The 27,562-nt window shown below is 40.5% G+C and overlaps 1 protein-coding gene across 1 annotated transcript in view; it reads left to right on the forward strand.

Annotated features, from left to right (window-relative positions):
* The window catches only part of MYO1E (myosin IE), a 225,348-nt gene that overhangs the window by 91,742 nt on the left and 106,044 nt on the right, over positions 1 to 27,562 (forward strand). The window contains exons 2-3 of the mRNA XM_075345717.1: positions 13,867 to 14,010; positions 21,118 to 21,207. Of these exons, the coding sequence (XP_075201832.1) occupies positions 13,867 to 14,010; positions 21,118 to 21,207 (234 nt within the window). The remainder of the gene's footprint in view (positions 1 to 13,866; positions 14,011 to 21,117; positions 21,208 to 27,562) is intronic.

Here is a 27,562-nt window from a genome sequence, read left to right on the forward strand (position 1 = left end):
TTGAAACGACTAACGTCTCTTGCAATGGCTGATAGGGTCACCCCTTTGGCCTTCATCTGGACAACCTGCTGCCATAGGGTTTCAGTCACTTTGGAACTGCACACCATTTTTGTAAAGTCAGTGTAAACTGGAAAGTTAGGCTGCCAGATACATAGGGTTTGTCAGATAATTAAGGATATTAGCACCAGGTGCCAGATTAACACCAATAACTTGCAGGTGTTTGAAAGTGTTCTCTAATTTTGATCAGTGTTCTTTTTCATTTATCTCATTTACATTTTCATTATGTGCTTTACAATAAATTCAATTTATGTAATAAGCTTAAAATACTGCAAGTTTACTCATGTTAGGATATAATCACATAGGTCTACACAATGACCTTAACATACTTAGGAAATTGTGTGGTGTTCTATAATTTTGATCTCCAGTGTATATACTTAGAAAATTGGTGATGTGTTTGCTACTTATTTCACCCACTGTATACAGTGTGGTATCTGAATTCCTTAAAATGTTAAAGTTTTCGGAATTACTTTTTTATAAATAACTTTATTTAAACAATTGTTTATTGGAGATTTATTAGAGGTAAAATATACAAATGTTGAGAGTCCAACAGAGAAATAATATGGGGTTGGTGAATGGCCACACCTATGGCGCATGACTACACAGCGAGCGAACAGGTTTGGCTGACATGTGAAGGGATAATTTCATAGTCTGCTGCTAATGAGTCAATATTGTATTACGTTGCTATATTTAATCATTAGGCAAAGACGTTATGGAAGAAATCAGATCACAATTGTTGCAACATTTAATTATTTATTGATATTTGTTTTAATGTTTATTTATAATATTTTATATATTCTTTCTTTTATTAGCATGTATTTTAGAAATTGTGTCACACAATATTACTTTGATGCCCATTTTATTCCTTACCTACCGTTTATTTCTTTGTGCGTGGCTTTGTCTGTTGTATACACTATTATACTTCACAATAACATTATTGCTGAAATACACAGCGAGCTTTTTAATCACGAACCTTACCCATGCAGATCCGATATATACTGTAACCTTGGTAAATATAGGGTTATTGGGGTTGTGACGAGTTCTGAAATTTGTACTATGTTTAGCCTTCACAGTTGCAGGTGGTCTGACTGCAGAATGGAGCAGAAGTGCACATTCCCGATATCATCTTTATGGAAATACTGGAAAAAGCTGAATAACAATGCTCATATATCTCTGTCACTCCCATAAAGAATGAATGAAATGGAGGTCTGCATTGTGCAACCTCTGCTCCACTCATACAGAACTCTTCAAAGCACCGTTCTCAGAAATATTTTGGGTCCCAGCAGCCACACACCCAGCAATCGGGAAGGTATCTACTCTGCTTTCCTTGGGTATGTCTTCAAACATTGTTACATGCCCTTTCAGACAGTTTCTTGAGCATATTCAGTTTGTTCTATGGTTAGTTTTATTAGCTTAAGGATATAGATGGCCTTTAACTATAGCAAAAAGAGCACAATACTGGATTTAAAGGGTTTTTCCCAAGAACAAAGTTAATTTTGTAATCAATACTGTTTCCCTGAAAATAAGACCTACCCAAAAAATAAGCCCTAGATTGATTTTTTTGGGCTTTTTTATGTATGCGTAAAATATAAGCCCCACTCCAAAAATAAGCCCTAATTGCAGTTCTATAAGGAAATGTCCAAGGAGCTAAAAAAGTTAAAGAATACAGCAGCAGGACTTTTCATCAAGCAAAGCAGACACCCCCGAAAAAAAAAAATGACACTTGCCAGACCCCAAACAATTACAGTTGGCAAGGGCCAATGGTGAATGGGCTCTCACACAGAGATCTACGTCGCTGTTGGATCACTTGTCATTCCAGCTGCATAGCTCTACAGCTCTCACAAATAGATCTGGTATTACTCCACGCGACTAATACTGCTTCCAGCCACCAGGGAGAGCCATTCTAGAACACAAGGGGACCTGACAGCGATGCAGAGTTGTAAGTGAGAGCCCATTCACTTGCTAACTCTAATTGTTTGGGATCTCATATGTGCGATTCTTTTGGGGGGTGTCTGCTTTCTTTTGGGGGTAAATGTAGCAGTACTTAGAGAATAATACATTTAAGCAGGTCATTTTAAACCATTAGAAATATGTCATGTACCCACCACAATAGGACTGGTTCTGCACCAGGAGAATAGCAGATCAGATAAGAAAGTGTGCATGTGAACCAGTAATGGGATTAGCACAAAATGTTAATATTCCAGAATGTGATGACATGAATATATTTGAATAAATGTTTTTATTTTTTTTGTTCAAGAATAAATGTTCCTGTCTCCTAATAAAAGATGCCTAACATGAGGGTAACAGAAGATTCATTTCTCGGTTGATATTGTATTTAATGAATCTTTATTGAATTTTATTTATATCTATTTTGTCTGTTTAATTACCTTCCATTTTACTATATTTGTCAGTTTTACTGCTTTATATAAGGATCAGATAATAAATGTATTTTCTTCTAAGAACAATCCAATATCATATTGTGGGCAGAAGGGCCGTACATGTAAAAGCGCTGCCTGGTGCTCCGAATTCCACACATTCCTGAGCTACAGAAATGCAGGAAACTACTGTTAAAATAGGAAATGTATTGAAGAGTTGAATTACTATAGCATTTTTCTTCCTTTTTTTGGTAAAAAGGTCTTTTAGGCATTAAAAATGACAAAAAGCCACATCACCAGTCTGGAGCCGTGTACCAGAAAGTTGACATCTGCCCCACATGTGCGCCCAGCTATATAGCACGTTTCTGAACACATTCCTTGCCCATAAGAGGTAGAATTTATACTGGTTTCATTATTCCAGACTAGATTCACCACTATTCCTTTTTATAGCCTCTAAGATATGTAGAGTTCTGTAGCTGTAATACTGGATACAGTTACAAAATATCTACTAGATCTTAGATGGGATGTAAAAAAAAAAAAATACTAATCCTCACCTTTAAAAAGTGATGACGTCAGGTTTAGGTTAAAAGGGATCGTGTGGTTTCTAAATAAAATAAATATATAAAAAAAACAAAACACAGCAGTAAATACTATAACATGAATAAGAAAAAAATAACCACCTCTTCAATTTTGCACTGACCCAGTCAGATGCTCCTGCGCCCCCCTGGTCTTTGACTGGCCGGCAAATTACAAACTGCAGCAGTCAAGAAAATGGGCAACTTGGATCAGCAGGGGATTAGATAGGTCAGTTGTGTTGTGTTGTGGTTTGTTTTTTTTTGTTTGGCTATTTAAATAATTTATTTCGTTCAGAAACTGGATAACCGTTTCACATTAGTCAGTGTTGGAAATGGAAATATCTGTGCTACAAATGTTGGAATAGTACTTTAAAAGAGCTAAACTGTACTTTTAGGCTGGGACCACACAAGTGTAGGGCATACGATGTGAGTGCATCGGATGCGATATGCTAATGACCCTCGGCTCCCACTGTGCTGCGAGTGTAAGCCAAGTGTCATGCAACTGTGATCCGATCCTGCGATCAGAGCACAGCTGCGGAGGAGAGGCAGGGATTAATCTCCCTATCTCCTCCATTGCTAGCTGAAGCGATTATCACACTGCACTCTGGTGTCATCTGAGTGCAGTGCGATGTTTCACTCATACTCAGACTTATATGGGTGCGAGTGAATATGGATCGGATTCTACCTGCAGCATGCTACAACTGTTTCTTGGTCCAATTAGGGCTGAGAAAATAATCGCAGATGAGAACGGCCCCATAGAGTAATGTGTCCAAGTGGAATGCAATTTTTTGCCATTTTACTCGCTGTGTGTCCTAGCCCTTAAAGTTACATAGTTACATAATTCCATAGGTTGAAAAAAAAACCTAGGTGCATCTAGTTCAACCTTCCTCCACCAGTTCTACATTTGGTCATTAAGTCATTTATAACCAACAATGTTGTGTGTAATGAGGAAATCATCCAGCCCTTTTTTAAAAGCTGTTATAGTATCCGCCATTACTACCTTTTGTGGTAGTGTATTCCACAGTCTGACTGCTCTAACTGTAAAGAACCCTTTCCTATTTAGCTGCTGGAATCGCTTTTCTTCCACTCGCAGTAAATGCCCTCTAGTCCTTAGTACTGTCTTTGGAAGAAATAAGTCATGTGCCAGTCCTTTATATTGACCACACATGTACTTATACATATAAATGAGATCTCCTCTGAGACGTCTTTTTTCTAAGCTGAACAAATCTAACTTTTTCAACCTCATCATATGGGAGGCCTTCCATCCCTTGTAGTAGTCTAGTTAGCCGCCTTTGAACTGACTCTAACTTCTGATTGTCCTTTTTAAAATGTGGAGCCCAAAACTGGATCCCATATTCCACATGTGGCCTTACAAGTGATTTATAGAGGGGTAACAATAAGTTGGGATCACGGGATCTAATCTCTTTTTATACACCCTAAAATCTTGTTTGCTTTAGCAGCTGCTATTTGACATTGAGTGCTGCTGCTCAGCTTATTTGTAATGAGAATACCCAAGTCCTTCTCCTGTTCTGTAGTCCCGAGTTTACTTCCATTTAATGTATACGCAGCTGTAGGATTACTCCGTCCTAGGTGCATTACTTTACATTTATCAACATTAAATCTCATTTGCCAAGTATCTGCCCATTCTGACATCTTATCCAGATCGTTTTGTAATATTGTACTATCAAGGTCAGTTTTAAATATCCTACATAGTTTGGTGTCATCAGCAAAGACTGACACTTTACTATCAATCCCATCCACAAGGTCATTAATAAAGAGATTAAAAAGAATTGGTCCTAGCACAGATCCCTGCGGTACCCCACTGCTGACTATAGTCCATTTAGAGAATGTACCATTTATGACTACTCTTAGTTTTCTATCTTTTAGCCAATTTCTTACCCTGTTGCATATAGTTTCCCCTAGTCCTTGCTTCTGGAGCTTTAGTATAAGGCTATTATGTGGTACAGTATCAAATGCCTTTGCAAAGTCCAAATAAATCACATCAGCTGCATTACCAATATCCAGAATTGCACGTACCTTCTCCTAGAACCCCAACAGGTTTGTTAGACACAACTTATCTTTCATGAATCCATGCTGTCTGTCAGTTATTATATTATTTTCTGCAATATATTTTTGCATGTCATCCCTTAAAATGCCCTAAAAAATCTGCATACTACTGATGTCAGGCTTACTGGACGGTAGTTGCCTGGATCCAGCCTCTTACCTTTCTTAAATATCGATACCACATCAGAAATCCTCCAATCCTGAGGCACCAACCCTGTTACAAGCGAGTCTAAGAAAATGCAAAGTCTATGAAAATTCAGAAATGCCGTGCACACGATGCTTCTTTTGTCCTTGCAGTTTTGGGTGCTGCAAGAAAAGCAGCATGTCAATTCTTTGTCCATTTTTGTCCTGACCTTTTTAGGCTATGTCCGCACACTGCATTTTTTACTACGTTTTTGGTGCGTTTTAAGGTCACAAAGATGCACCCAAATGCATGCATTTTCTTTCCCCAGAAAAGTCTGAGATTTCTATTTCTATTTCTATCGCACATTGAATCTTTTTTTGGCTGCGTTTTTGAAGACACAGCCAAGATGCAGCATGTCAATCCTTTTTGCGTTTAGTCCCTGCGTTGCGATGGACTGACAGATCAATCCCCCGCTATCTGGAGATCGCCAGGGGATTGATCCCTGGTGTCTGGCCAGATGCCGGTCCCCATATAAAGTCTATGGGGACCAGAATCCGGCGCAAAGGGGTAGGAGCAAGCGCTTCATAGTCACTGATCACAGGAGCATCTGTCACACTGCTCCCACGGCCTCTCATTCTTCTTCCCGGGCCGCTCATTAGGCTCATACATATTCACTGCTTTTCCCACCTACCGGCATCTTTGATTGGTTTCAGTCAGATGAACCCCCATGCTGAGGCTTCTAATCAGAGGCTGATGGGCGGGTCTATATCGTACAGTAAAATACAAATTTGCGTAGGATCCCCCCCATATTATGATACACAGCACAGATAAAGCCCGACAGCTGGGGGCTGGTAATCTCAGGCTGGGGATACCCATGGTTATTGGGTGCCCCCTAGCCTAAAAATATCAGCCTCCAGCTGTCCGGAATTGCCGCATCTTCCCAATTGCCCTGGTGAAATGAAAATCAGGATAATGAGTTAATCATGGCCTACAGCTGCCACTAAACCCTAGATTGGTAATGGGGGACATCTGAGACCCCCTCATCACTAATCTGTAAGTGAAAGTGAATAAACACAAACACCAAAAAAATCCTTTATTTGGAATAAAAGACAAAAAAGCACCCTCTTTCACCACTTTTTTATTAACTCCAAAAAACCCCTGTAGGTCCGACATAATCCACACCAGGTCCCACGATGCTTCCAGCACTGCTATATCTGAAGCTCACAGCGAGCGCCATGACTGCCCACTGTGAGGTTCAAATCAGAAAGCCGCGGAGACACCATCACGTGTTTCTCAACGCTGGCAGGAAACTAGCCAGGTCTTTCACCGGGAAGGAACAACCACGGGAAGGACAGTCTCCAGTCAAGGAGACCACCTATACAAAACATGGTATCCATCTACAGACAGCCGTTTCGGGGTATTTGCCCCTCATCAGTGTGGAGTAGGAATCTGGCTAGTGGGGGCAATGCCTAGTAAAAGACTACTTAAGCAAGCATTGTTGACCTTAGGGAGATCAACATATCCACTGCGGAGACACCATCACGTGTTTCTCAACGCAGTGATTCTAGAGCATTGCCCCCTGGGAAGTATGCAAATCAGAAAGCCGCGGAGACACCATCACGTGTTTCTCAACGCTGGCAGAAAAGCAGAAACTTTCTGATTTGCATACTTCCCAGGGGGCAATGCTCTAGAATCACTGCGTTGAGAAACACGTGATGGTGTCTCCGCAGTGGATATGTTGATCTCCCTAAGGTCAACAATGCTTGCTTAAGTAGTCTGTTACTAGGCATTGCCCCCACTAGCCAGATTCCTACTCCACACTGATGAGAGGCAAATACCCCGAAACGGCTGTCTGTGGATGGATACCATGTTTGGTATAGGTGGTCTCATTGACTGGAGACTGCCCTTCCCGTGGTTGTTCCTTCCCGGTGAAAGACCTGGCTAGTTTCCTGCCAGTGTTGAGAAACACGTGATGGTGTCTCTGCGGCTTTCTGATTTGCATACTTCCCAGGGGGCAATGCTCTAGAATCACTGCGTTGAGAAACACGTGATGGTGTTTCCGCAGTGGATATGTTGATCTCCCTAAGGTCAACAATGCTTGCTTAAGTAGTCTTTTACTAGGCATTGCCCCCACTAGCCAGATTCCTACTCCACACTGATGAGGGGCAAATACCCCAAAACGGCTGTCTGTGGATGGATACCATGTTTGGTATAGGTGGTCTCCTTGACTGGAGACTGCCCTTCCCGTGGTTGTTCCTTCCCGGTGAAAGACCTGGCTAGTTTCCTGCCAGCGTTGAGAAACACGTGATGGTGTCTCCGCGGCTTTCTGATTTGCATACTTCCCAGGGGGCAATGCTCTAGAATCACTGCGTTAAGAAACACGTGATGGTGTCTCCGCAGTGGATATGTTGATCTCCCTAAGATCAACAATGCTCACTGTGAGGTTCAAGCAGAGACTGAAGTGAGCCGCGCAATCAGTGGTGACGTCACTCAGGTTAGCCACAGCTGGAATCCTCCACCTGTAACCGCAAATCACCTGAGTGACGGCATTTCTGATTGCTCGTGTAGCCCTAGCCTTTGTAGTGGATGTTATAATCTCCTGGATGTGATTACGAGATCTGAGGGAATTGTCCTGGCTAATTTATATACCACAAGCCAGATTTCTAACACAGTATAAAACATATTACTGCATTATAAGAAGTTCCTTTATGTGCCACATATGTATTTCTAACGCACCACTCCACCATTTGTTTTTTTTTTAATTATTATTGCATTGCTGGAGTTGATCTTTAAACCTAAGTCCCCTGACACCTGTCTAATACTCATTTTCTGACTGTTTCATCTTCCATCGCCAACGCTCCAGTCTGTCTCCAGGAATTTTTGACCTGCCAGCAGTTCCAGTGTTTCATGGAGCGCTCCAGAGGTCACAACTCAATATATCTCCATAAGATCGTTGATCTGGCTCTCATAGACTTGCATTGGGAGCTTATGACTAGATGAGCTAAGAGGATCTCCCCAAGAATCAGCCTTCAGAGTTTGTTTTAAATGGAAGGGGGAGTTACCATTATGAGACATGTAATGACCGATGGCCTGCTCTCTTGATCTACATGTTTCACAATGGTAACACCATAAGCTCTGGGGGCAGATTTTCAGAAAGATCTGTGTTCGCCCATAGATCTTAACAGTGTCAATATTAAATCACCTCTCCAGTGGTTTTATTTTTTATTTTTTTCTATTTCCCCTCTTGGAGTGATGGTTTAAATGCAAGTCCCGTTCTGCCTGTGTTATACTCACCTTTTACCGTCTTCATAGTTTTCCAACGTCTCTCCAGTCAGTCTCCGGCGATTTGTGACCTGCTGGTAGCTCGTGTTTCATGGAGCACACCTGAGGTCACAAATCAATACATCTCTGAGATCCTCGTTCTGGCTTTTATAGAGCTGCATTGGAGCTTGTGACGCAACTTCTGACTTCTGGCCATTCAAATTACAGTCAGAAGATAGTGCTGCGGGACCGGAGCGGCACCGAAAAAGTATGAAAACACTGGAAGGTAACTATAATGCTAGGGGAAGGGGACTTACACTTTAAAGGACCACTACAGCACTGAAACCAACCATGACCCCCCCCCCCCCCCTCCCCCGAAAAATCTCTGGAGTGGTGCTTTAAGTTATGATATTGGTTTAGGAGAGGATGGGTTGTTGATGGGTTAATCTTTAAAAAGTACACATCATTAAACACAACACTATTACAAAGCACATGCTTTCTATAGTTACCTGTTAATTGGTTTCACAACTTTGCAGTCAATTATCACCAATTATTTAGTTCACAACTGAATTACTAAGTGGAAAGTGAAGTCACTGGTTACATTGATAAAATTGTTTTCAATGTCACCTTTTTTAATTATCATAAACCCAATTTAAAAAATAAGAATAAACCTTAAAGGGACATGCTCTGTTTGCTTTGCAAAAGCCACTGTTCAAATAACAGTCTCCCTGTTGTATTATGGCAATATCCGTTTTAATTGACATTTAGAAATCTTTCTAAGGCCCCTTTCACACATCCGTGAAAAACCACACACGTTTTGCGTGGACGTGTAAAAGGAGCGTATGGCCCTCCGTGTGCCGTGATTTTGGCACGAGTGTTCTACGTGTGCTATCCGTGATAATAGACGGAGAACAGGAACTTTATGCTCACTTGTCCCTGGTGTTGCTGTTCGTGGTGTTTATGACTCCCGCACTGCTGCTTCCGGTCCTCGGGGCAGTGAATATGCGATGAGCATAATGAGCGGGGCTCGGAAGCAAGTGACAGCAGCAGTAGAGACAGCAGTGCTGGAGAACGTGAGTGTAGAAATTCATTTTATTTCACTGAAACGTGGTTTTCTCCAGTACCTGTCACACTGATGTGGTGCTAAGGCCAGAGTGCATTCAAAGAGGATACGTATACGAGTACATGAATTGGAACTTTTCTGCTTCAAATTAGGCGCAAAGTCTGTTTATTACATGGAAATCATGACATAAACTTGATTTTCAGTTTGCTTAAAAACAAAAACAAAACACATCTCCTAGGTCCAGGCAGGCTATACTTTTGGAAAGCTGCATGTATTTGAGTTGGTGAATTTCAGAATTGTTTATTACGTAATGATATAAAGTGCTGCAAATGTAACGTCACTGACACGTTTCTCCCTATTTGTGTAGAGCGATAGGCCTGAGTATAGGGAAGCTGTGCAGCAAAAGCCGCCATCCAAGATACATAGTCCTAGATCGACTTTTCAGACTGTTTTCTCTGAGCCGCTGCAGCATCTCAGACTGAAACATTTATTTCTATAATAACGCAGTCTGTGTCTGATTCATCCTGCCCATAGATCGGAGAGCATGGATCTATTCCCAAGCTCCCGTTTAAATGGATGTCATCACTCTCTAGGATATGATTGATCACTATACACATAGTAGCTAATAATTGTGTTTCTCAAAAAGATTTGCATAACCCTGGTGCAGCAAAGTCAATAGTCCGTGGCCACTAGTCCAGGGCCCAGCAGACATCCTCCTGCCTGTCGGCATTCCCGATGCCTCTTCTGATTTAGTAGACCCAGCGCAATGTCAACATTGCGGCATAAAGCACATGGCGTCATACAGAGTCTACTAATCAAGAGGCGCCAAGGATGCTGGCAAGTAGGAGGGGGCCGACAGGGCTATGGTCATGCGGCCACAGACTATCAGCATGGCTACTGACCCAGGTTCCTGTGAATCTTTTTGCTCAACTATGTATGTATGTTTATTTGCTTATATTGGTCCTTGTTGTACACTCAATAGATTAACTGATGGAAGGAATTATAGATCCATCACCCATTCCCTGTAGACTGTGAGCCCTCGCGGGCAGGGTCTTCTCTCCTCCTGTACCAGTCTGTTTTGTACTGTTAATGATTGTTGTACTAGTTTTTATGCATATCTTTTTCACTTGTAAAGCGCCATGGAATTAATGTTGCTATAATAATAATAATAATAAAAATTGTACATAATCTTTCTGTGTAGTTTTGTAATCATGGTGGCAAATAGAGCTTCTCATTTAAAAGAAAACCGCAACTAGCACAGTAAATCTAATTCAGTGTGTCAGAGTGGTCTCACACTCTAAAATCCCATAGTAGGGGGACTTTACCCCTGAAACGTTACACAGGTGTGCGGGTGACTACTTGGTGAGACACTGCAGCGGGGAACTTCTCCTATAGATGCAGTATACACCAAAGTGAATTACTTTTTGTATATAACCTTGCTGAACAGTATTTTTGCACTTCATTGGATACAAAATATTTCTATCTGAAGAGTACATTTCTCTGCTGTTTCAATTTGTATTAGCAGTTGTTCTGCAGATCTATTTGCCTTTATAGAGTAGGATATCTAGTTCAAATATGGAGCGAAAAGGGTTAATAAACTGCGCTGCCGTAGAAAGGAGGATCCATGTAGAGAGAATGATTTTATTTGTCTACGCGTTTCAAAGCCTTATGGCTTCTTCCTCAGGACAAATCGTATATCGAGTAGGATATCTGTGAAAGACTATTTTCAAAAGTAGCAAATACAATGACGTTTTATAAAAAAAAAAAAGTGAAATAATTTTTCAAAGTAAAAGTTACATAAATTCTATTAACTTTGTAAAGAAGCCTGGAGTATAGTGATACTTGACTTGATACTTCAGAGCAGAGTTGTTACATTAGAGAACCTAAAGGGCTCCTCATAGGAATAGTGCAGGATTCACCGCATCATCACAATCATTACACGGCAAATTATCACCCTCTTGGCTCATTTTTCTGAACCGCTATTTAATAACTGAGACAGTTTCCAAGATTTAAGTATCTAATGAGCTGTAGAAATCTTTTTTTTTTTTTATTTTATTTTTTTACTTTAACACTACATGCATATAAGTGTTTTTCAATGAATTTTTAAAAAGGAAACTCCTCAAATCATCCTAAAAAAACTCCACAAAAGGACTCCTGGAATAAAAGCTCTGAAAAGTCGCCATATTTTGGTGCAACTCAGAGTTGTGCTTAAATTTTGCAACTTGTGATGTTTTCACTCCAATTTTCTCCCAGCTCCAACAAAATTTGGCCTTGCTGGGGCAGGAAGGGTTATGGCAGAGATGGGAGGCAACAGCTTATTTAATTTGAGACTAGAGATGACTGGACCCATGGAAATTTAGGTTCAGTGGATTCAGCCAGACTTTAGATAAAGTTCTGTTCTGGACCCAAACTTGACCCTAACCTCATTGGAAGTCACTGATTGGGCAGTTTGGGGGTTTTTTTTGTTTTTTTTGTAAAGTCTGTATTCGGTACGAACACCGAACTTGACTGTTTGGGTCCACTTATCTCTATTCGTAATGAGCTGTGGCATTCCATACACCCCAAAATCTCACTCCCGTAACTGACTGGAGTTACATTTTTGGTAGAGTGCACTTCTTTGTAAATCTCGAGCATCTCCCCCTCATCAAGACGGGCGTAAACCACTCCGATCTATATGAATTGGGCCCTTTATGTGCACAAAGCCTAAAGTTGTATTCTAAAAAGTGAATCTAATGTCGTATATCACACCAGTGCGGAGGTTGTCATGGTCAATGCAGAATGTACAGAGTGTGTCAGGGCGGCACGGTGGCTCAGTGGTTAGCACTGCAGTCTTGCAGCGCTGGAGTCCTGGGTTTGAATCCCACCAAGGATACCATCTGCAAAGGAGTTTGTATGTTCTCCTCGTGTTTGTGTGGGTTTCCTCCGGTTTCCTCCCACACTCCAAAGACATACAGATAGGGAATTTAGATTGTGAGCCCCGATGGCGACAGTGTTCCTGATGTATGTAAAGCACTGCGGAATATGTTAGCGCTATATAAAAAAAAATAAAAAAAAAAATGTACAGATTGAACTTTAACTAACATGAAGCCATGTTGTGTTGTACAGTAGCTGGCAACTCACTACAAGTGATGTAACAGCTAAGAACTAAAAGACTGAGTTTCTCCAGCCATACCATATACCACTCAAGCATCTGCTAGGCTATTACGATTTTGCTGACGTAACAGCCCTAGTCTAAAGAACATACACAGTTTAACCCTAGAACACGCAACCATAGAAATCAAGCATAGAAAACAAGTAACTAAGGCTACTTTCACACATCCGGTTTGAGCACTGCGGCTCAATCCGGCTGTGAAAACTATGCAACGGATGCGGCGAAAACACCGCATCCGTTGCATAAGTTTTTACATGCGGCCCGTCCGTTTTTTTCTGGTTGCGGCATGCTACTGAGCATGCGCAGTGGAAAAAAACGCATGCGGCGACCGGATGCGTTTTTTCCGCATCGCGCCGCATCCGGCCTCCATAGGTATGCATTGAAAAATGCGCCGTAGCGGCCGGATGCGGTGTTTTTTGCCGGAGCAAAAAACGTTGAGGGAACGTTCGATCCGGCCGCGGCATCTGCTAAATCTGCCGCATGCGGCAAAAACCGGACCGAACGCAAGCCCCTGCGGCACAATACGGCACTAATGTAAGTCTATGCAAAAAAACCCGCAACCGGCGTTACAAAAGCCGGTTGCGGTTTTTCTGCAGAACGCTGTATTGTGCCGCAGAGCAAAAATCCGGATGTGTGAAAGTAGCCTTAGCAGGCCTGCGAGTCCCCAGGTATGCGTTCTAGGGTTAAAAATGGTCGCATTTTTTATTCTCTCTAAATGTAGAAGTTTATTACAATATTTAGTTTAAAACCTTTAAAGAAAATTACAAACAATATTTGTGCATTTCATTACTATTGGTCACCCAAATGTAGTGCTGCCCCCAGAATGATACAATCTGGCTACGACATGTAATAGCATCTCCATCCTGGTGTATACGAGTATATATGACTTGTTTGAATGAAATAGGACTCTATGTAACACTTGCTGCACAAGAATTCTATGTCCATATAAGAAAAAACTAATGAAGAATTTGGACCATATGTAATTCATGTAGTAGTTTTTTTTGTTTTTTGTTTTTTTTGTTTTTTTTCAACCAGAAAAAAGCCTAGCATTAAAAAAAAGAGACTAATACATTTTTTTTTTCCTCCGGTCATCCTTCCAGTGTTTGACTCAAAACTATTACAATTGCTGCATGTGTGATTCAGAGCTTCATGTTGAATTGCTATTTTCTCAATGACTGTTTTTCTTCTATTTCCAGGGCAGCAAAGGACATTACAGATACCACTGGCAAAGTCACAATGTCAAGCACAGCGGAGTGGATGATATGGTCCTGTTGTCCAAAATTACTGAAGATTCTATAGTGGAAAACTTGAAAAAACGCTATATGGATGATTTCATCTTTGTATCCTTTGCACTATATTTCATTCATGCAGTCGCGGCTCAAGGCCTCACTCCCACTTGTGTATATAAAAATCTCTACAATTCTCATACTGAAAAACGGGATGAGTGTCATGCACAAGTCATGCTAGTGCCATGCAAGTTTACGACTTGATATATATATTTATTTTTTTAATTTTTTTTTTCCCTCACCTAGCATCCGTATGAGGTGCTTATGCAATCTGTATGCAATGTCTTTATAACATCATCTTTTTTGTTTTCTTCTGCCTTCATTGTCGTCTTCTTCCGTTGTGGTGGTTGTTGTTGTTGTTGTCTTCATCTTCTTTCTTTGTCTTCTTCCTTTGTTGTCTTCTTCTTTCCTCTTCTTCTTCCTTTGTCGTCTTCTTCTTCCCTTTGTCGTCTTTTTTCTCCTTTCACTTCCTTCTCCTTCTTTTCCTTCAGACAAAATAACACCCTTTTTAGTATAAGTTTGACAAATATTTGTAACATACAGGGTAGGCCATAAGTATGGATACACCCTGATAAAAAAAAAGTAAAGTTGAATTCAAAAACAAAGCCGCCATGGGCGTCACCCGGCCTCAAATGTTTTGCCCCTCCCATGTGATAATATGCCACAAACCATAGGTGATATCAGCAACCACTCCATTTTATCAGGGTGTATCCCTTTCAGATCCATACTTCTGGCCCACCCTGTAGTAAATAAGTGTACAGTGGAGAATACATTTCTAGCTGTATAGAATGCACTTTATGGTTTAATTTCCATCTTTAGAATTTCTCACTTATAAATAGGGGATAACTTGTTGATTGGAAGGAGTCTGATTACCAATCCAAATAACTCTGCTCTGAAATGCAACATCTGAATGAAATGTGCAGCACAGCTTCATTTATTCTCTATGGACTGTAGAAGTAACCGGGTACGATGCTCTGTTTTTTTCCAACAGTCCCATGAAAGAAGAATGGGGCAGTGCTGTGTGTGTCCAACCCACCACTCTTTCACACAAGGTTCTGCAAAGACCTGTTAATGGGATCTGTACTGGTCCCAGCAGTTGTACCGCCGCATATCTGCAAATGAACGACCCTGGGAATGGGTGATAACTTCTAAATATGAGCATAAACATATTGTGAACTGAATCTTGGCAAAGAAATAATACATTTCATAGTAGTATCTTGTATTTTAAACAAATATTGCAATCTGTAAGTTACATTATTAAAAAAGCGCATCGTATAATTGTTGCCTTGTTTTACAAATCTGACTACCTGAACCTTTAGATGCAGCAGCATGTTATAGTGGAGTTGTTTCCCTTCACATCAATATCTCCCATTCAGTTCTTTCTTTATCCCCATTGGTTTTTAATTTGGCTTAGAGTAGGATTTTATGAATGGAAAATCTTTCACAGTTCTGGTATGGCAGATGATGTTTGTAGAGTTTATTCAATAGTTCTCTTCCATTTCTTTCACTCTTCTAGTTTTAACTGGTTCAGGGAGATTGACTTGTAGCCACTATTACTTTTCAGCAATCTATTCTGAAAAGAATAAATATGATATTTATTTTTTTTTAAATTCGTTTATTAAACAGTAGAAAACATTTATCAAATACAAAGCAAAAGACACATAAAATATGCACATATAAATTTGCTGTGAGTCGCTCAAGTAGGCTCACTAAGTAGACATAGCACTATATTGTTAAACGGATGTTCACTTCAAAACTGCTATAGTGTCTTACGGTCAAAGAAAAAGCTGAATACCTTGCATTTGAGTGTATAATAAATTCTACAAACAAACAAAGAACCAGGAAACAACTATTAACTGGCTCTGCTGATAACTTTATCGCACACATTCTGAATTTGTACCCTTCTATAATCAGTGTTGTTGTATTCAGTGCTGGTAGAGACATGTGGAGATATTATTTTCAGTCAGTCAAAGTCAAAGGGGAGGAATTCCACATTTCCCATATCCGGTTGAATTTCTCCGGACATCCTCTGTTCTGGTATACTGTCCGCTCATACGGGAGCATTTTGTTCACCAATTCTATCCACGCTCGCACCGTAGGAGGAGAGCCGCCCATCCACCGCATGGCTATGAGTTTCCGGGCCATAAAAAGGGATTCCCGTAGAAATATTTTGTGATAGTGTGACCATGTCCCTTCGTTCAGAACCCCAAACAGGCAAAGAAGTGGTTCAAGGGGTATAGGAAAAAGAGGCAGGGAGGACAAGACCGAGACAACCTCCTTTCAAAAGGTTGCAGTCACCGGGCAGTCCCATATCATGTGAAGGAAATCAGCATCCCCTCCATGACACCGCGGGCAGTCAGGAGTCGCCTGGTGTCGCATTTTGTGTAACCTTGAAAGAGTTAAATACGCTTGATGTATGATATATAATTGGGTCATTCTGTTATTAACTGAGGGTGATACCTTAGTTGGGGATTCAAGAATCTGCTCCCAGTCCTCCTCCTGCATGTTCGGGGCTAACAGTTCCCACCTCCCTCTAACCGCCAGTGGATGGGACCCATTTCCCATAGACAGTAAGTGGGTATACAGAGATGAGATCAGTCCTTTAGGGCCCTGGGACCGCAGAATTCCAATTAAGGGAAAAGAGGATATAAGGTTAGCTCCCGGCCTGTTCTGCAAATGATGTTGAATTGCTGATCTAAGTTGCAGATATCTAAAGAAGTGACATCTAGCCACTTTGAATCAGGAGTGAATTTGCTCGAAGGATAACAGAACATTTTGTTCATAGATATTACTCAGAGTGAGTGCGCCATGTGAGCTCCAAAAGATGGAGGACGGGTGTTCTAGTAGCATATGAAAATATGTGTTCTGCCATAAGGGCATCTCGGCGATAATGTCCGAAAAATTCACCACCCTTTTAACCTGTCTCCAAACCCGTCGCACCAACCTGAGAAGTGGCAGCATCCTAGACGGGCCAGTTTCATCCAGTTCCAGAAACCCAAGTAAGCACCTTGTTCCAGCAGCATGTGCAAGGTGGATTTCTGAGTTTGGAAGGTCGGATCCTGAAATCCTCGAGGACAGCGCCCTCATCTGGCCCGACAGGTAATATAAGTAGAAATCCAGAAGAGCCAGTCCCCCCTGTCGCTTAGATCTGTGTAGTGTGGTCAGCTTCAGTTTAGGTCGTGTGGTGCCCCAGATGAACCCAGACAATAACTAATTCAGGGAAGGGAAGAAGGATTTAGGAACTGGAACCGCACTATGCTGGAGAAAATAACGGAGTTTGGGAAGTAAGATCATTTTTAAATTGACACGGCCCGGGACTGATAGAGGCAGCTTACTCCATAACGAGAACTTAGTTTTGGACAATGTCAATAAAGGGTAAATGTTAGACTGTAGGTCCTGTTGGCTATCTTGATTTATTATAATCCCCAGATACTTAAAGCTAGAGACCAGCGGCAGCGGAGACAGAGCCTCCAGGCCAGAAATCGGGCTGAGGGACAGAGGCATCAAATGAGACTTGTCCCAATTTATTCTAAGTCCTGAAAATTTACTGAATTCGTCAATAACGTCAACCACCCGAGGCAAAGACCGCTCTACATCCTCCATGAATATGATCATGTCATCCGCATACAGTCCGATGGTATCTACTATGTACCCGGTCTGCTATGCGTATGCCCTGAATCAGTCTGTCTGATCGAATCTTGATTGCCAGGGCTTTGATGGCCAGAGCAAAAAGAGACGGGCACAAGGGGCATCCCTGCCGAGTTCCTCTTCCCAAACGGAAGGAGTTTGAGGGAATACCATTGACCACCACCCTAGCTCGGGGAGCATGATACAACAACTGGATCCAATTACAAAATTTAGGACCAAATCCAAACAAATATGATATTTTGAGTTCCACTGCCCACTTAGAAAATATTGGTATATTTTCCTTTCTTCTTCTATGCTACTCATTGCCATTATCAAGTATGTAGTGATAAATTCCTTCTAAAATATCACAAATTACTTATTAAGGACTCTTGGGCAACTCCTAGGGGATGACATGAGATGATGACTCCATATGGTATATTATAGCAATTCTTTTCAGTTTGCCAAATTCCAGGGGTTCTCCGACTTATTCATTAATGTGTCTAAGCAGCGAAAATAGCATTAAATACTGTAAGACACACTACATTCCGATACATTTGCTGCTGCTCCAGTGCTACCTAAAAAATTGTCCTGCAACGATTGTGTAACTGACCAGCTCCCTGATAGCTGCTTCCAACCACTGGTCTCAGCTATGCAGCAGTTTGTGTGTGTGTTTGTGTGTGTGTGTGTGTATGTATATATCTCAAAGGTTTATGGCAAAGTCCATGACTATCCAACTGATCACTGCAGTGAGTAACAGGCCTTAGAGTATCCCTTTTCCAGGCCAAGAATAGAGGTCTGCAGTCACCCTTTGTGACCGCAAACTGCTAAATCTTGACAGTGTGCATAGTCGGGATTCCCCTCTATTCCCTTTCCAGTGGGTGATCACATGACTTCAAGCATGTACAAGAAATACAGGGGAATCGTGTCCGTGTACATGTCATGCGCTGCCACGTTTTGGCAGTCTGCGGCCACGTAGTGACTTCACACTTTTTTCTTATCAACTTAGAAAACCCCTTTCAATAACTGTCCTGTGGATTTACATATAATTAAGGTACTATATATATATATATATATATATATATATATATATATATATATATATATATATATATATATATATATATATATATATATATAATGTAGCGCAGTGAATAGCTGTTTTGTGGTTGAAGCTGGGACATTCCATTAATGTTAGTTGAGTGTTGGAACCCGCAAAGGATTATCGTAGTATCCAATAGACCTTGAATGAACTGATTGTTTATGTGAGTAGTCATGAATGAGTGTTAAATTGTTTCGCTTTAAGCTGGGATTATGCGGCACGCGATCAAATGGTGCTATTGTTTATCTACAAACTGCTAGCCATGGAGGATGTTCTAGTAAAAGTGCATACACTATGTGCCGAGTGTCCATAAGTCTCTTCCCTCATCAGTGACCTATTTATCATAAATGTTTCACAACTTCCTTTTAGTTTACATGACGCCATGCATTTTAGATTTTGTGTATGTGATATTTCAGGTTATGAAGTCCACTGCCATGCTGCAATAAACCAAAGCATATTGTATAGTCTTCCTTTTCTTGACACAATGTGTATTTTTTTATACAATGTATTCATTTTAGATTGACGTTTATTGTCCCATATTTTCTTTTGTACTTCTTCTTTTTAATCATGTACATATTATAAAAATGCTACCTTCCGGTTTTCCCCTCACTATGCCATGCTTTATGACATTGTATTTATTCTAATTGTCCTGCTTTGTAAGACATTTGTTTGGGTGCAGTAAGGTTCTGTTCACACCAGGCCTGCTGTGTGCATCTGGTATATACCTGTTAAAATGCCCCTAACTTGTAGGCCAAGCATGAAAGAAAAGTATATGTTTTTATTATGCCAGTCCTCAATGGAAACAACTGTGTGGCATATAGAAGCGTTAGTGAATTGTAAGACTTCATTGAGAGATTCGATTTTTGCATACGAGTGCTATCCATGTTTCTCACAGATAGCACTCATATCTGTAATAGCCTTTGGGTTCTTCCACGTGTCTAATTTTTCTTGAACCATGCCTTCTGCAGAAATCTCGGAGACCTGTCCGAGGGTTAGATCAAAAACGGACATGCAAGTCTATGGATCCATAATAAATCGGACTGTACTCCCATGATATTCGATTTTCACGAAATTATCTTTTCAGAATAGAGAAGGTGGAGAAACTTTTTTTTTTTTTTGTTTCCCACATACGAGAAACTGATCAGTTTGATCTGAGTGTGGTCCAAATGTCATCAAGGTCTGATCCAAAAAAATGGCAGTTTTATTTCTCGTACGTTGAATAAGCCCTAGGGATGGGTGAATCTGCTGAAATCCAAATTTGTAAGGTTCACTCAAATTTGACCACAAAATTTGATTTTCATCACATTTATTCACTGTGAATCAAATGAACCCTGATTGCCATTAAAATAATCAGTTTATTATGCTCCGATATCGCAGGACCCCAAAGCATAATAATAGGATGGGCTAGGTGGAGGTTAAAAATTATGAAATATCATTTTCATCTAGCCCCTCAACTGTCTTTGTTGCCAGTCCTGTACTCGCTCTATAAGCCACATCTCCAAGTCCTGTCTCCTCTTTGCCTGCACTTCTGATGCCAACTAGGCCTCAACGCACAAGTGACCACATGGTCCTACTCGGGTTATGATGTAATAACCTCATAACGTGTGTCAAATCCTAGCTCTGTTTGGAAGCAAAGAGTGAAGAGAAGACTAGAGCCGGAGCTGGTGCTTTAGGGAGCCAGTGGAGAACAGTCGGGAACCTGCAGTGGCAGGACAGTTCAAGGGTGAAGCGAGTTTTTTTTGTTTTTTTTTTTCTTTGATGCCTTGCTGGTCCATATGAATCCACCAAAATGGCCATTACTTTGCTGAATTTGTGCAAATTAAACCTCCCAAAATTCAGATTTTCTAGGATCTGCAAATCTTCAGATGGCTTACTGTCTGACTTCCTTTGCTGGCCCCGGACATCACACAGACATTGGGCTATGAATCTAATGACGTTGGTGCTTGGAAAGTGCTCTGTCATGGCCCGAGCACTTAACATCCAATTTGTATATGAATGAAAATTCAGGAATGTTTTCCCATGTGAGATGCTTTACAAATGGAGGAGGCTGATGGTTGGGTCTGACCACATGATCACCATCAGCAGCCATTGTACGGACTAACCAGTGAAAATGGCCGACATCTTTAAAGGGACTTTACCATGATTAAATCTTAGCTGTTCTCATCTATCCTTCTCCTATAGTTTTTTCCTGTAATTTTAAACTTTGGGCAGATATAACCTTATTTTAAATTTGTCTACTGAGAATTTTCCAGCCACGTTTTCTGGAAGTTTCCAGCATCTTTATTCTTTCAGTAAAATAATGGATGATCCAAATCAGATAAGTGTGGCTCCCGTTGTTCTTGTGCTCTGTAGAAAAAGCATTCCTTTTAACATTTTATTTTTTTTTATTTTCTAACAATTATCAGGTTTAACTTCTTGACCTTAACTGCTCACAGACATACATCGGACCTGTCTTGATCTCTGTAAATCCATTTAAACAGATGCCTTACTTTGGGGAAAAGGAGATTGAAATGTACCAAGGAGCTGTAAGTATACCATTGATTTATGATTTTTTTTTTTTTATTTTATTTATTTTTTTTTTTTACACCTTTTTTTTAATAAAAGGTACCCAAACACACAACATCTTTTACAGGGTGATTCCACTTTGTAAACTGCCTGAAAAAGAGCCCAGAAAATATTCAAAGAACATATGTATTTCAATGTAAAATTGATTTGCCGTTCATATGTTTAGTCTTTTGAAAGTCTTTTAACCGCTTCAGGTTTCCAAAAACATTAAGCAGTTGAAAGTGTTGAGCTGACGATTCTTCAGCCATCTTCTGCTATGACGACACTCAATACGTTATGATGTAAGTCAATGGGAAAGCTTACAAAACCCACTGGAGAAGCCTTGGTGTCTGGGTGTTTGTTTTCTTTTTTTTTTTCTTCAACATTTTTGTTAAAAAACGGCTTTAAGTTTCTTCATTCTTAAATGTAGTAAAAAAAAAAAAAAAAAAGCACAAAAATTCTAGAAAAAAGCTCAAAGACACTTGAGTAAAGCAAAAAATTGATGTATCCTAAAGTGTTTTCTTCTTGAAAAAAATCAATTTTCATTAAGAAAGAAAAAAAGAAAACCTCCAGCGATGTAGGCAGAAAGGATATGGTTAAAATCCAGCTTATTAAATATTATTAAAAAAAATAGCAGAGGTACATATGTAGGCCCCCACTGGACCTACGCGTTTCGGTTACTATGCCTTATTTATGGTACAATATAAACATGTGCCTGCCATATCTTATATATCTATTAAGTCCCAACCCCTTAAAACCAGCAACCAAACCAGTTACAACTTAAGGATATGCGGTAAACTCCCCAGAATGGAAACAATTAGACCAAAGTTATCAACAGATTACAGGTCAGGGTTCATCCCACATGGGTATTAAATAGAGCCAGTGCAATAGTTGATAACATGGATAGATATTCCCTTTTGAAAGATAAATCCGATGGCTCCACTAAAAGTGTAGGAAATGACAAGAAGTCTGTTATTACAAATTCTCCCATTACCTTTTCTACGCAATACCGAGATTGATATATTATCAATATTGTGAAACAATACTTAATCAGGACGGCAAACTCACCACGATTCTTCAAAGCACATAAATAGATTTACAGCTAGAAAATCGGCCATGCTAGGTAATAATTTGTCCCAGAGGTTTTTGGCTGAAAATACTACAAAAGAAACAAAATACTTGGCTGACCACCAAAGGTTTTTAGAATTGCAGCCACACACACTGTGCCTCCTGCGATCATGTAATTAAAAGCAAGGAATTTTCCTTATATGTGACAGGAGAAAAATTCTCTATACAATGGTATATAAACTGCAATGTAGCAGGTGCCATATACGTGATTGAATACACCCTGTGTGGTATTCAATATGTGGGGTGCACAATAGGACCTGTCAAAAAGAGAATTGGACGCCATATTTCAGATGCCAAGAAAGCAACAGTTTTTACTATATCACTGTCTAACATTTTGCAAATACTCACAACGGGAATAATTCAGTCTTGCTTTCTCGATTGCCATGAATTTCTACTAAACCTGCTAGGGGAGGTGATTGAAAAAGGAAAATCCCTAATCGTGAATCCTTCTGGATTTTCAAATTTCACACTAGAATTCCAGATGTCATGAATATTAGATGAACTTGATATTGCAATATTCCTAACTACATTCGATAAGGTAATATTTGGATACATACTTTTCTTACATTGTTTGCCACACTTTTTTTTGAATGCCGTTCATTTTATGGTGTAATTGTTTAGTTTCCGGGGAGTTTACTGTGTATCCTTAACCTTGAGTTTTAACTTGATTGGTTGGTTATTTTAAGGGGTTGGGGCTTTAATAGGAACGATATATAAGCTATGGTGGTCACATGTTTATATTGTACCATAAATAAGGTTGCCAAAATTTGTTTGTCCAGTGGGGGGTCTGCCTATGTACCTGTGCTATGTTATTTACGCATGATATTCAATAAACTGGATTTTAACCATATCCTTCCGGCCTACATCGCTGGAAATATTATTTTTTTCCTTTTTTGTTTCCTGTCTGACACACGCCAAGGCGGCTCTGGGCGAAGTATGTGATCTCATCCAGGTGATCATTGAGATGAGCTGATCTTCCTTTCTTCCTTTCCTTTTGTATTTTCATTAATAGGCCTCTTCCTGACTCGGGAGCATCTGACAAGTGGCATGCGCCTCTGTGTGTGCCTCAGCTCAAATCTTAATACAGTAGGGGATGCAACCACTCAACATTAATTTGACATGCAGGGTTTCCCACAGCGTTGCCTACTTTCGGCAGTGTTGGGCAGAATGGTGTGAGAATGCCGTAAGTCGAGAAATTCCAGTGCAGCCTCACATTGTGTCAACATTTTTCAAACCTTTTAAAAGCTTCGATGAATTGGGCCCTGTACATCTCAGATGACTAGTCCGAGGCTACATCCCACCACACTATCCATTACTACGGAAAGGTCTCTCCCTATACACACACATAAGGAGAGGTCTCTCTGTCATGGGGAATGGGTTTGGATACAAACGCAGGGGACTTACCTCAAACTAATCACCCAACAGCAATAGCCCCAGGCCATCTTTCTCAGTATGTTTTCTCTGAAACGCGGCAGTGTCTGATTCAGGCAGTATGAATCCTCTAACCGGTCCCCGCTACATCCAGAGACATGCAAATAATTTGAGCAGGTCATGCATGATATATACTTATGTATACAGGGTGGGGGCTCCATGGATGTGTATAAACGTAAAATGACATTAGTACACGCATACATCCTCAGTGTTTTTCGGTGAGGGAGAAAGTTGTCCACCACTTGCGTTGATCATCTTTATTTTCATATTGACTTTTTGCACAAATTTGCTAATAAAACGCAGCAGACATCGTTGACTATCCACAGTAATCACACGTTTCAATATGTCTTGCTGATGAACTGTGGTGATCTATCTAGAATGGTTAGTCTAGGCATAGATTTGCAGTTGTTAGGGGATTGCATAGCTAGTTTAGATATGTAATGTCTTACTATGTACTGATTACTAGATTATTTCAGACTCCTCTTATTCCTGATTACAAAGGGCACATGATTCATCGATGACCTTCCCATATATTGATCATACAAAGTGAATGTAAGGGCTTATTTTCCCTTTATTCCACTATGCATATATCCTCTAGTCCACAGTATAGAATTCCACAATACCAGTATTATTTATGCATCTATCATGAAAGCCCTTAGATGTCACAAATGAGGAATCTGGTCTGGATTACACTCCACGTCTCACTTTGTGTTCATGAGCAGCAACAAAGTCAGATCTATTTATTGCAATGATCAAACATATATTTATTATTTGTTAGCGTTTCGCACAAAAAGGAAATCATTAAAAAGATTTTAAAAAAAAAAGAAGTTGCAGTTTAGAAAAAAGATGAATCAAACTGACTGTACAATGAGTCCAATGAAATCCAGCTGGCCACTTCCTCTGCTCCTCAGAATAGAACAGTGACGGCAGATCTGCTTCACTTCTGATCATGTGAGGGCCGGCGTGTCTGATGGGGGATTGCTTCTATCCTGGTTGCACAAAATGCATGCTTTTAAAACTATTGTACCTGTGTGTTATATTTTCCTGGTTTAGATGTATCAATTCTGTTCTTACAGAGCAAACTATTAACGTAGGTCAATATAATTGTAATTAAAAACAACTTTTTATTTGGAAGGGACGGCAAACGCTCTTCCAGTAGCGATTATGCCATCCCTCACTCTCAGCCCTTCAGAATTTACTTCCAGGTAGAATGCAGGACTAGATCCAGAGAACTAACCTCATTGTTATTTTCGGAGTCTGGTATGAATATTTACCCTAATATGGGGTTTTTGCCTACTTCTAGATCAGAGGTCCCCAACCTGTAGCTCGGGAGCCACATGTGGCTCATGGGCCCATATGTGGCTCGCGGCTGTCTTCCAGCTTGGTACATAAGCACCAGGTGTAGAAACCAGCTATGGAGAGTAGGTCTCCCGATGATGACTTTTGTGAGTAGCCGCACACAAAAGAGCAGATCTGAATGGAAGTAGGAACGCCTGTATCTTGGTATACTTCCTCAGTGTGATGATTTCTGTAGAAAAGCTTTGACTGTCAGTATACTACGGTATTAATGAGGACTCTGGGAGACACTACTGTGAGGGGGGGGCAGGAGCTGGATTTGGCTCACAACCTTCTCTCGGAGGTGAAGGTGGCTCGAGACCCTCTCTGAGACCTGAGTGCAGTTGTCGAGGTTAGAAAAGTTGGCGACCTCTGCTCTAGATCAACCCGTTTGATTACAGATTAAACTTTCTCTACTTGATGTCTTTTCAGCCTTAAAATGATGAAATAATTGCGATGAGAACTCCATTACAGAATAGTTATTTAGAACATTCAAAAAATGTAATTATATCTTTAAAAAAAATGCTTTACCTGTTATATGTGACACAAGTTTTAGGGGCTTTTATGATGATGATTATTCACTGGCCAAGGTTGTGTGAGCTTCCTAAAAGGGAGCCTATCACGTGGAAATATGCTATTAACCTTCTGATATGGTGTTAATCTGCAGGTTAGTAGCATTCTGATCCTGCCCGGCGCCTGCATATTAAACCCCACTGCCGGGAAGGAGTTAATTTTAGTACTCCCGGCAGAGTTCATGTTTGAGTCATGGAGGTTTTGCTCTGTGTATAGAGAGCAGCTGCTGTTAACAAGCCCCCTGAACTGACTGACAGCCGCACTGCATTAGATCCTGCTGTCAGTTATTGTGGGAGACGTGGTTACAGCCATCGCTTTCCATACACAGAAAATGTGACTGAACGTGTGCCAGCGCCGCCTCTTTGATTGAAACTGCAACTCTGCCTGGAGGATTAAAATTAATTCCCTCCTGGCAGTGGGGGTTTAATGTGCAGGTACTGGGCAGGTTCAGAATGCAATTAATGAAAACTGCAGCTGATAATAAAGGGATGCAATAAAGAAAAAGACCAAAAAATTAAACCCCATTCAAATTTATATCTATTACCCTCAAGCACCTTGAACCTATCTGATCCTGATCTGTGATATCTGTCACCCTGGATCTTTATTCTATACTTTCCGGGGAGAAACGAGTCGGGATGACGATCTGAGGATCTTGATCACTAGACCTCATTGTCAAATGAGTAGTAGTTTATTTTGTATATGGCGTATTTGTGTCCAAGCTATACTTATTTGTTGATGACTATTTGATACTTGTTTTAATTTGATTATTTGTTGGTGCACTTTAAAAAAAATTGAGTTGAGGGTGATTTAAGGATTTGTAGGGATTCCCGTCGGTGAATGGGGGCGCCATAACCCCAGGGCGTCATACACTCCGTTGCTAAGTAGGGATACACTCAGGGCTTACAAAGGCCAGTTTATTCCCTATCTGTACCTGTGTTTATTGGCTAATACATAGTGTATCACCTCTTTTCTCACCCTGCCTCTACAAGTAGGGTTAATGGTGGTCCTTTAACCTTTATTAAATTACGGGAAAAGGTCAAAGGGAACCTGTCAGGTGCAATATACACCAAGAACTTTGAGCAGTTCTGGGTGCATATCTCTAATCTAGTAGCATAGATAAAGAGATCTTTAGAAAAAGTATTTCTAAAGATCCCATTTGATATGCGAATGAGGCCAGGGACTAGTTGCAAGGGCGTTATTTCCCCTGGCTAGTCGGCTAATGAATGCGCAGCGTCAGAGAATGCTATCTCTTTATCTATGCTACTAGATACAGGGACAGTTAGGCAGGGATTACTAATATACACCCAGACCTGCTTGTGGCTCTGGGTGCATATTGCACGGGACAGGGTCACTTTAATTTTTAACGGGGTTTAATTTTTTGGTCTTTTTTTTCTCAGAATGCTATTACCTACAGATAGCTCCATATCTGTAGATTTAATACAATTTTTCCACGTGACAGGTTCCCTTTAATTGCACAGTACCTGTAATGTATCCTCGGGTCATGATCAGTTCTTCTTTATCCTCTTTAAAGTCTTGTTCAAAGTGAAAAGTGCACTACAGTTTTATATGTAGATATAATTTTTAGTGGGAAAGAGCTAAAACACCTGATGTTTGTGTACTAAGCACCATTGAGAAGAATAAATATATTTAACATACAGTATATTATACTTAATGTTAGGCTAAGGGTCCATTCAGACTAAATTGGTCCGAGATCAGACCACAATGCACAGCCTGGTTTGCGGGTCTCCTGATCTGAGATTTCCAGCTTCATAGAAATATATGATGCTGTCACACTCTGATCGGGAGACCCGCTGGCCAGGTGCTGGTATTGTGGTCTGATCTCAGAACGATTTATACGGGAGTCTGAAT

Source organism: Anomaloglossus baeobatrachus, chromosome 4 (genome assembly GCF_048569485.1).
Source record: "Anomaloglossus baeobatrachus isolate aAnoBae1 chromosome 4, aAnoBae1.hap1, whole genome shotgun sequence".
In the NCBI taxonomy this organism is placed as follows: domain Eukaryota; kingdom Metazoa; phylum Chordata; class Amphibia; order Anura; family Aromobatidae; genus Anomaloglossus; species Anomaloglossus baeobatrachus.